We start from the raw sequence: 9,727 nt of genomic DNA on the forward strand, positions 1-9,727 counted from the left end.
CGTTGCCAACTCTGCACCCGGTGGTGGAGAAGAAACGACCAGGCGAAGAGGCTTCGGGAGAGAGCGAGAGGGGAAAAGAGGGCGGCTCGCGAAGCCTATGAATAGAGGGATATTGTCTTCTTTGGTGGTCTCTTTCTCCATATAGTCTAGGGTTTGAGGACAGAAAAAAACAAGAAGTAACTTTCTCCACACGTGCATGCAACCACGTGCATGCGCGCACACTCCAAGTCCCTCACATCGATAATAACATGTATACGTAGTTGCTTCGTCCATCCCCACCTAAGGGGCTAAAAAATCTCCACGAAAAATAGGAAAACATAGCAACTTCGGGGGTAGCACGAACACCATCTCGGATGCACACACACAGAAAGAGAAATGGAATCTATCGTGGTAATTACACATCACGAGGGGAAGAGAGCAAATTGGTCTTTTTTCAAAATAAAATGTCATCCTTTTAATTTTATGGTCAAACTCAAGCATGTTGTTTGATGCTATCCATTTTGGTTTCAAAGGATGTGGCGGGTGAATACATAAGAGAAGGAGAGTGAGCAGCAGCATGAGGCTTGCACCTCAATCATGAGAGGATCCTTTACTACCATAAACCGTATGTATTAACTTGTTCGGATTGTAAAATACAAATAAAACTATGAAATTGCATGATGTACTACAACCTATGAAAAAAATAGAAACTATATATGACGCTATCATGCCCTATGTATTTGGCACCTACACCATAAACATCATGCCTCGAGTCTCCATGCCATTGTTATGTGTCAATCTTTTCATTGGGCCAAAAAATATGTCCCCTCCTTGTTCATATTTTCGTACAACCTACATATTTGATTTTGTTTAACCTTGTGGTCCTCCCCCTCTAGTAGTTTGTTCAGTCAACCTATGACTACTTGTTATTACATGTTGATTAGCCCCCAAAAGAAATCCTCTCTTCATCCATGTTTTCGTGCACCACACGTCTTTGATATCCCGCCGCCTCTTCATGCATGTTTATTTTTTGGAGTTTATTTTTTATTTTTTTGGATAGTATGGATTTGTAGTCGATTTTAAACAAAAACCTAACATGCCATGATACCACGCAGACCATAACCGAAGACAAATGTGGCGTGAGTAGACAATATTGCATTGCTCGGGTTTGTTTGAAGGTGGTAATGATTGGTTGATGGCCGGAATTGGAGAATCGTGTCAGTTGCCCGAAGAAGAAGTGTGACATCAGTTCCTTTTCCGCGTTGCTCGGTTATCTTTCGCTGCTAGACTAGCCCACATAGCCTGCCACGCTATCACTGGCCCACCGCTCTCTTCACCTAACCCCTCCAGGTTCCAGCCTCCAGGCTCCAGTGGATCCAGTCTTCTCCGATGGAACCCTGACCTCGCCGCCGCCCGTACGCTCGCACCCCCGCCGCCGGCGCTCCCGCGGTATGTTCCCTCCACCACCCACTCCTCTCTTGTCACGCTGTCTACGCCCGCGAGGCTCGATTCGAGCCCGCCATGTCTTAATCACCGAATTCAGGTTGCCATTTTTCAGCAGATCGAGCATCGCCGGCGTCAGCGATGGCGTCCCCAACGCCGAGCAAGCGTTCAGAGCAGGATCCCTCCGACGTATCCGGCGCCGCCGCGCTGCCCACCGACGGGCTGTACGAGATCCTGCTGCGGCTGCCGGCCAAGGACCTCTGCCGCCTCCGCGCCGTCTGCCGCTCGTGGCGCTCGCTCGCTTCCGACCCGCTCTTCATCAAGGATCATGCGGCACGCCACACCCGCCCCTTCCTCGCAACTAGCTTCGTTGACCCCGGCGAGGACGTGCACTGCGGCGTCAGCATCGTTGATCTCTGCTCCGGGGATGTCATCAAGCAGATACACACCCGCGACAAGGACCTCAGATTGCAGCGCACCTACCTTGACCGCGTTTGCATGGTTGGAGGGCGCCACCCCTTGGCTGTCACCGCGCTTAACCCGGCCACCGGCGCTACTGTCGCCCCCTCCTCAGACGTCTCCGAGGAGTATGCGGATTTACTGGAGAGAAGATTCGTCTCCATGGAGTCATGTGCTTTTGGGAAGGTGCCCTCAACAGGAGAGTACAAGGCGCTCCGATTCCTCCATGTTGGCTCGCCCGTTGGTTCGCAGCACCTGTGCGAAGTCATGACCCTCGACGCCGGCAGCAACCATGCGCGGTGGAGGCCAAAGCCAGGCCCTCCACTCCCTGTTTGTTCCAACAACAAGATCACAAGCGTGGTCATTGATGGGGTTGTGTATTTCTTGTTCGGTTTTATTGACCCTTGCTACAGATATTTGAAGACCTTGTTCAAACCAGGCACCATAACTCCGTTTAACCTTGAGACAGAGGAGTGGATGCCTACCATCAGTGGCCCAGAATCAGTGACCAGTTATTATATGGGTGCCAATAAGATAACTACCTCTCGGAGCCCTGAAGCTGTGGAGCATATCTCGATAACCAATTTGAATGGGTCCTTGGTGATAGTGCATCTTGTGCATCGTGTTTCCATGGACCTATGGTTTCTGATGGATGTTGAGAGAGGTCTCTGGGTTAAGAAGTACAGCATAAGATATCGCAGTCACTATCGCCGTGCCTATCCTTTGGTGCTGCTGGATGATGAGACGATAATCTTCATTATGCAATCCAAGGATACACTTATAAGTTATGATACAAAAACTGACACTTTCACTGATATGTTCAACCTGCAAGATTACAGGTCTATTGCTATTTACACAGGAAGTTTGCTGAGTTAACACCATGGATTTCATTGATGAGGTGAGTGCTATATGTTATATTTATTTTTTCTGGTATCATATCATAGTGATAACTGATTATCCACAGGGGTGGAACAATAATTAATTGATGCACTTTTAGGAAAACATCACTTTCCAATGTACTCACCAAAGGGCTTGCATTACCTATTAATCCCTTGACTATGGTCACATGATTGAAGCTCTAGAAAAACAAAATATGCATCTCGAAATTGAACCTACTAATTTGAGCCTTAATATGAAGAAAAACATGTTTGACAAAATTTCCATGCTTTTGACTGATTTTCCCTTATTCTTCTACTGTACTTCTGAACTAGAGGACACATTGTCACGGCGGTTTCCCAATCGCTGGGTGTAGTAAATAGTAGATGCATGGGAGGGAGGGAAGCATTGCACTTTCCTTGTATAGGAATTACAACTCAATGATATAGTTGTACCGACTCACAAACCTATCTTCACATGAACTCATTTAAACCGATTCTTTCCTTATTCATAATCTTGTTTAACATATCGTAAATACATAGGTGGCTAGGTTTATGGAAAGGATTCCTAATTTATGCTCTAGGGCAACTGCTCTTATGCCCCCGGCCCCAGGCCACTGAGGGCTGCTGTTCTTGCCAGTTATTGTGCCAGCAGTGATGTGATGGTCGGCAACCAGTTGACCATACCCTGTTTCCGAATATGTCCTGGCCGGTTACACTGGCTGTATTGTAGTCTGACTATGATATATATAAAGGGGTAGAAGTACAGTATCAGTGTGCAATGCATCAGGTCAGCTGCAAGCATCATATTAATATATGACACCCATACCATTTTATTTAGAGCGATTCTACTGTGCTTGAAAAGTTCCCAGACGTCCAGTGTAGTTGCATCTGAAGGTCCAGGACGAATGGTACCTGCTTGTACCACCTGGCCGACCACGAGGGGTTGAGACTATGTACCAATCTGGGAAGATAGCCTCGGGATTTTGTCCCTTAGTTAATGCCTCTGACTTTGAACCGAAAGGTCAACGCGAACGACAGCCCTTGCTCTTGACATCTCCAAATCAGTCGGAGATACAGCAGCGGCCTTCCAAATCTGATTGCCTCGACGAAGGTGTTGGAGTGGCAGAGGCTTCTTCCCGATTTGTCCTGCAATCACCCCTCTAGGCATCTACTTCTTTTATCGGGTGCAGAGAGCCGCCATCTCCTACTCAGATAGCCGTTGCATCCTAGAACCTCATTGTATAAACCTGATTAGATGAATGTGTGTAGTTCAGGGGATTTTCCACTAATTGCATCTCTAATCAGCTGAGTATGTAAGCACAAGAATGCGGCCAATAGTCACAGCGCCGGGTAGAACTCGAGCGGTTGCTCTGCCATGGCCACTATTGCAGGCACTCACGAGCAGCATCATTGCATTAGTTTTGGTTCTGTCAAGACTATGGCCACAGGCCACTGCCTCTCTCGTGCCAACGGGCCATGGTGGCGGCGTCCCGTGAAAGTTTCAGGGACGTGTGGGCAGGCCATGGGACGTAACTCCATTATTGGTTGAAAGGTCAATCGTACCCCTACTCTAATTAACGGTAGATCTTGAAGAGCTACTATTTTTGGGTCCGGAGGTACCGCTACCTCAGGTTAGCTCCCAGGCACAGTAGATCATCTTATGTAATTAAACTAAACTTTTGTAATGCTAAATTGCTAATTGCTGCTGGTTAGCCTGTGGAAGGTAGCAAATGATGATTAATGTTAGACATTATACTAGGATCAATACTGTAGAGTTCTGATATAATGGCTCCTGATCATCGTCTCATTGAAGTACTACGGAGGGAATATTGAAAGAGAAGTTGTCGCATCTTAGGGATCTCTGATATTATTTATTGTTTCTGATATTCTGCAAATTCTTAACGTTATTTTCATGCCTTCATGTGAATTACTAAGCACAAGGTTCGAAAATAATGTCTTTGCTGCCTCTGTGCTTGATGTCTGATATAGTTGTTCATTGTTCTTCCAGGCTGAGCATTTCATCAAAAGAGGCGATGCTCCTTCATGCGTTTATGATGTCTGGGATACTTTGTTGCTTCCTCCTTTCCAGATCGAGCAAATGGTGCCATTTTATCTAGTTAGAATTTTATACAATAATATGCCATCGTTCCTTGACAAGCCCCGTAACTTGCTAGGCATCTTTGCTGGGTACAAGTATGCATCATTGTGACCCTGTGGGCTTGTATGCTATGTATGGTACTTTGTTCGTCCAACTCATTGTCAATTCAGTGTAAGACTGTCAGTTTGGCTTTGATCAAAACCAGTTACCAGTGGCCAACTTCTGGATGACATGGTTCCCTTGGTAATCAATAAAAAGATCTGTCTTCTTTATTAGCTGTGCCGAGCTTAAGTGAAGTTGCTATATAGCTTGTTTTCTGGTTTTCCCAGAGGGAGAAATGGGCCTTATTCAAAAAATCGTATTTTGCTTGGTATATTGTGAGCTTGGTATATAGCTGTGTGTGTTTTTACTTTATAGTGCTATTCCTGGTTGAGCATTCTGTGTGCATCATCCATACAGACATTGCTTACATATTGAACAGAGGAAGTGGTTCGCAACATCTGCTAGAGCATTTCTCCAGTGATACAAACCGGAGAGAAGAAAAGGAGACCCAAGATTCAAAAAGAAAAACAGAACATTCTCGGAAAAAAAGAGAGGTTGTTCATAACGAGCTCCATAACTGGGATAGGAAGGAATTAAGAGGACCGAAACATAGAATCCGCAAGTTTCAGAAAGAGTTAGAGGAGCTGCGAAAAGGCCCAGTGTCGGCCGAGTCTCTAGCAAGGCAGAAAGAGATACAACTTGTTATTGAAAATTTACTTGAGCAAGAAGAGATTGTCTGGTTACAACGGGGAAGAGCTAACTGGTTGCGACACGGCGATCGTAACACCTCTTTCTTTCACCACGTAGCAACGCAGAGGAAGAAAAGGAACAACATAAAAAAACTGAAGAATGATAATGGTTTATGGCAAGAAGGCACGGAGGAGTTGAATTCTTTGGTCACTAACTATTTCTCTAGGCTATTTCAGTCGGAGGTGACGGAACCAGGCCCAGAGGTACTTGATAAAGTACAGAGGAGGATTACACCAGCTATGAATAGGGGACTGCTCGCCCCCTTTTCGGCGGACGATGTGCGAAAGGCACTTTTAGCATCGGCGATCTCAAAGCGCCTGGGCCGGATGGGCTACATGCGATCTTTTACAAGAGGTTTTGGACCATGATGGAAGATGAGCTGATTGAAGAAGTGTTGAATGCTATCAATACGGGAGCGGTACCAGAAGGATGGAATCACATAGTTATTGTTATGATACCAAAGGTACAAAACCCTGAACAAGTCTCTCAATTTAGGCCAATAAGCTTATGCAACGTTGTTTATAAAATCATCTCGAAGATGTTGGCATCGAGACTGAAGGTTTTGCTCCCAGAGATCATCAGTCCGACACAAAGCGCATTTGTACCAGGACGACTCATTACTGACAACGTCCTGGTTGCATATGAAAGTTTTCATGCAATAAAAAGAGGAGAGAAGGCAAAGTGGGCTTATGTGCAGTTAAACTAGACATGCACAAAGCGTACGATCGGATTGAATGGTCGTTTTTGGAGAAAATGTTGATCCAGATGGGGTTTGATTTGAGATGGATCAAGATGATTATGTCATGTGTTTCTACTGTTGAATACAGAGTCCGCTTCAATTCTCAAGAAACTGGCAGAATTAAACCGACTAGAGGATTGAGACAGGGAGATCCACTATCTCCCTACCTCTTTTTACTATGTGCGGAAGGCCTGACAAGCTTGATTGATCATGCAGAACAGGCCGGAGAGCTTCAGGGAGTCAGAGTATGTAGGGAGGCTCCCTATGTGACTAATCTGCTTTTTGCAGATGATTCACTAGTGCTAATGCAGGCAAATGAAGGGAATGCAAATTGTCTGAAGAGGATCTTGAGTCAGTATTGTGCAGCTTCGGGGCAACTCGTGAGCGATGCAAAGTCCTGTATTTTCTTCAGTCCGAATACAGATGTGGACATGCGAGCCAGGGTATGCACTATTCTGAATATCTTAACTGAATCGTTAACTGACAAATACCTTGGTTTGCCGACTCATGTTGGAGCAGATAGAAGTGACTGCTTCCAATATCTCGTTGATCGGATATGTCAGCGTATAGAAGGTTGGAAGGAGAAACTCTTATCACTAGGAGGAAAGGAGGTGCTTCTCAAAGCGGTTGCACAAGCCATACCATCATATGCAATGTCGGTTTTCAAAATCCCTAAATCAATTTGTAAGGGAATTATTGATGCGATGTCGCATTATTGGTGGGGTGACGAGGAAAACCTGAAGAGGATGCATTGGTTTGCTTGGTGGAAAATGTGTGTACCAAAAGAAAAAGGAGGAATGGGTTTTAGGGATATCCATTGTTTCAATTTGGCGATGTTGGCAAAACAAGCTTGGAGGCTGATCACCAATCCAGAGTCTCTTTGTGCCACTATCCTAAAAGCCAAGTACTATCCAAATGAAGATTTGTTATCAGTAAATCTAAAGAAAGGGTCGTCCTTCACTTGGCAAAGTATTATGGCTGGGGTTCAATGTCTAAAGAAGGGATATATTTGGCGTATTGGAGATGGGAGCAAGGTGAACATTTGGAGTGATGCTTGGATTCCTAGCAGTAATTCCAGAAAGATTTTGACGCTCAAAGGAAATTGTCTGTTATCACATGTTCATGAGCTCATTGATCCAACAACGAGTCACTGGGATGAGGAGATTGTTCGGGATAATTTCTGGAACATTGATGCTACTCGAATTCTTCAAATTCTACTCTCTGATGATATGGAAGATTTTGTGGCATGGCATCATTCAAAACTGGGTGTGTTTTCTGTGAAATCAACATACTATATCGAGTGGGATCACCAACATGGACGTAAATTGAGGCGGTCATCGGGTTTGGGATCTGCGAAAATTAATGACGTGTGGGGAAAATTATGGAGATTAAAAATACCAGCGAAGATCAAGATATTTTGCTGGAAGGCAATGCATGGTACCCTACCGTGTAGAGCAATTCTTGCTGATCGACATATCAAAATTCCTGCTCAATGTCCGGTCTGTGCACAGGGGGCAGAGGATATGAGACATGCTTTATTCACCTGTGATCGAGCTGCAGCAGTATGGAAGGCGCTTGGTCTGGATAAGGTAATTGAGGAAGCCCTAGCATATGACAGATCAGGCTCGGTATCTCTAGAATACCTGATAGGGATGGAAAAGAAGAAATCGCCTGTCCTAGGGCAGTCTGACCTACAAACTATGATTACAGTAGCTTCATGGTACATTTGGTGGGAGAGACGACAGGCCATGAAAGGAGATATTGTACAAGCTCCACATAGGTCAGCGATGTCTATCACTGTCCTGGCTGCAAACTACGTAGCAGCAACGACATCGAGGAAGGAGGGAGTTAAGAGGCATGGTTGGGTAAAACCGAACAAAGGGCTGATCAAGCTAAATACTGATGCAACGTTTGATATAGATACACATACAGGAGCCACAGGAGCTATATTGCGTGACTCCAAAGGGTTCTTCGTTGGAGCGAGTAATCATGTTATTACTGCGGCTGATAGCGTTGATACAGCAGAAGCTCTAGCAGTGCAGCATGGCCTCCAACTAGCACTACATATGGGCTGTAATCGATTGTCGTCAACTCAGATAGCATGACTATTATGGACGCTCTAAATGGCAATGCCCAGTTCCTAGGACCAGCAGCTGCAATTTTAAATGAGTGTGTAAAATTAGCTAGAGAGTTTGTAGTAGTAATCTTTCACCACTACCCGAGAGAGTCCAACGAGGCAGCTGATGTACTAGCTAGGCAAGCCAGCCGATCCAATTTGGGTTCCTGGTTAGATGATCCTCCCAGTTTCCTTATGCCTAGGCTTGTAACAGTGACTATGTTTGAATAATAAAGGTTATTACTCTGTCAAAAAAAAAACAACTTCCACAGGCGCAGACGGCAAAATATAATTAGGCTGCAATATCCAGCAAGGGTAGAAAATTAAGGAGCAGAAAAGTTTCTGTTTATACCATAAAAGATTTTGAACACAATTATTTGTCATAACCAGCTCTAAATTATATCGCATATGGTGATATGCAGCGGCGAGAGCCTCGGGTGCCCTAAAAGGCCCTAAAGAGGGCTATAGGGCGCTGGCGAAAAAAAAACGTGCCCAGCCAGATCCAAATTTTGGTTAGACGCTGACATGGAACTAGTAATCCGGCGCTTCCAAGCCGAACCCAATCCACGCAGAGGCTAATGAAAGCGCAGATGGAAGTTGGCGGGAAAAGAAGGCACGAAGCGCCCGATCATCATGGGCCAGCGCCGTCAGCGGTTTCGGACTGGTCGTCTTCCTCCTCACCTTCCGCGCCGCGTTAAGGCATGCTCGCCATCAATGCTTGCATCGTCGCGTCCCGTCGATGGGGTAGGCGTCAGGGTTAATGGCCGCTAGGGCCTGCCCTTCCCGTCACTATAAAAACCTCCCGTCACCACGATTTCTCCCCACCTAGCTTTCCCCCTCCAACGAGCAGAATGCCGAGCGAAACCCACGCTTCCACCACGACGCCATGGAACGCTACGAAGGTGAAGGCGCTGCCGTGAACGGCTTCGGGCGGCGATGGCTCCTCGTCGAAGAGGCTCGGGCGCTCTGGCAAGCGGGGTACCCTGTCCCGCCGGACATGTGTTGTCCATCGGGCTGGGTACTTGGCGCCGATGGCTTGCCGGTGCCGCTCGTGCCAGTCGGAGCGGCGCGCCGGGTGGCCATCTACAACCATTACTGGTCGTTCCTCACACGAAGGAGCGCAACTACTCGTGTAGGGACCCCGGCAACAACATCGCGTGGTCGACTTTCTTCACGCGGCAATACGAGGATCGGATCACCGCTTGATAACGTCAACCTCGAGG

The 9,727-nt window shown here is 46.3% G+C and overlaps 1 protein-coding gene across 1 annotated transcript; it reads left to right on the forward strand.

The window, feature by feature from the left end:
• Positions 1 to 1,368: 1,368 nt before the first annotated feature.
• LOC124675746 lies at positions 1,369 to 5,129 on the forward strand. Its single transcript, XM_047211820.1, has 3 exons — positions 1,369 to 1,428; positions 1,538 to 2,779; positions 4,768 to 5,129. Exon 2 carries the CDS (start codon positions 1,564 to 1,566, stop codon positions 2,755 to 2,757), a length of 1,194 nt encoding a protein of 397 aa, XP_047067776.1. The 5' UTR covers positions 1,369 to 1,428; positions 1,538 to 1,563; the 3' UTR covers positions 2,758 to 2,779; positions 4,768 to 5,129.
• Positions 5,130 to 9,727: the final 4,598 nt, after the last annotated feature.

Source organism: Lolium rigidum, chromosome 7 (genome assembly GCF_022539505.1).
Source record: "Lolium rigidum isolate FL_2022 chromosome 7, APGP_CSIRO_Lrig_0.1, whole genome shotgun sequence".
NCBI classification, from domain to species: domain Eukaryota; kingdom Viridiplantae; phylum Streptophyta; class Magnoliopsida; order Poales; family Poaceae; genus Lolium; species Lolium rigidum.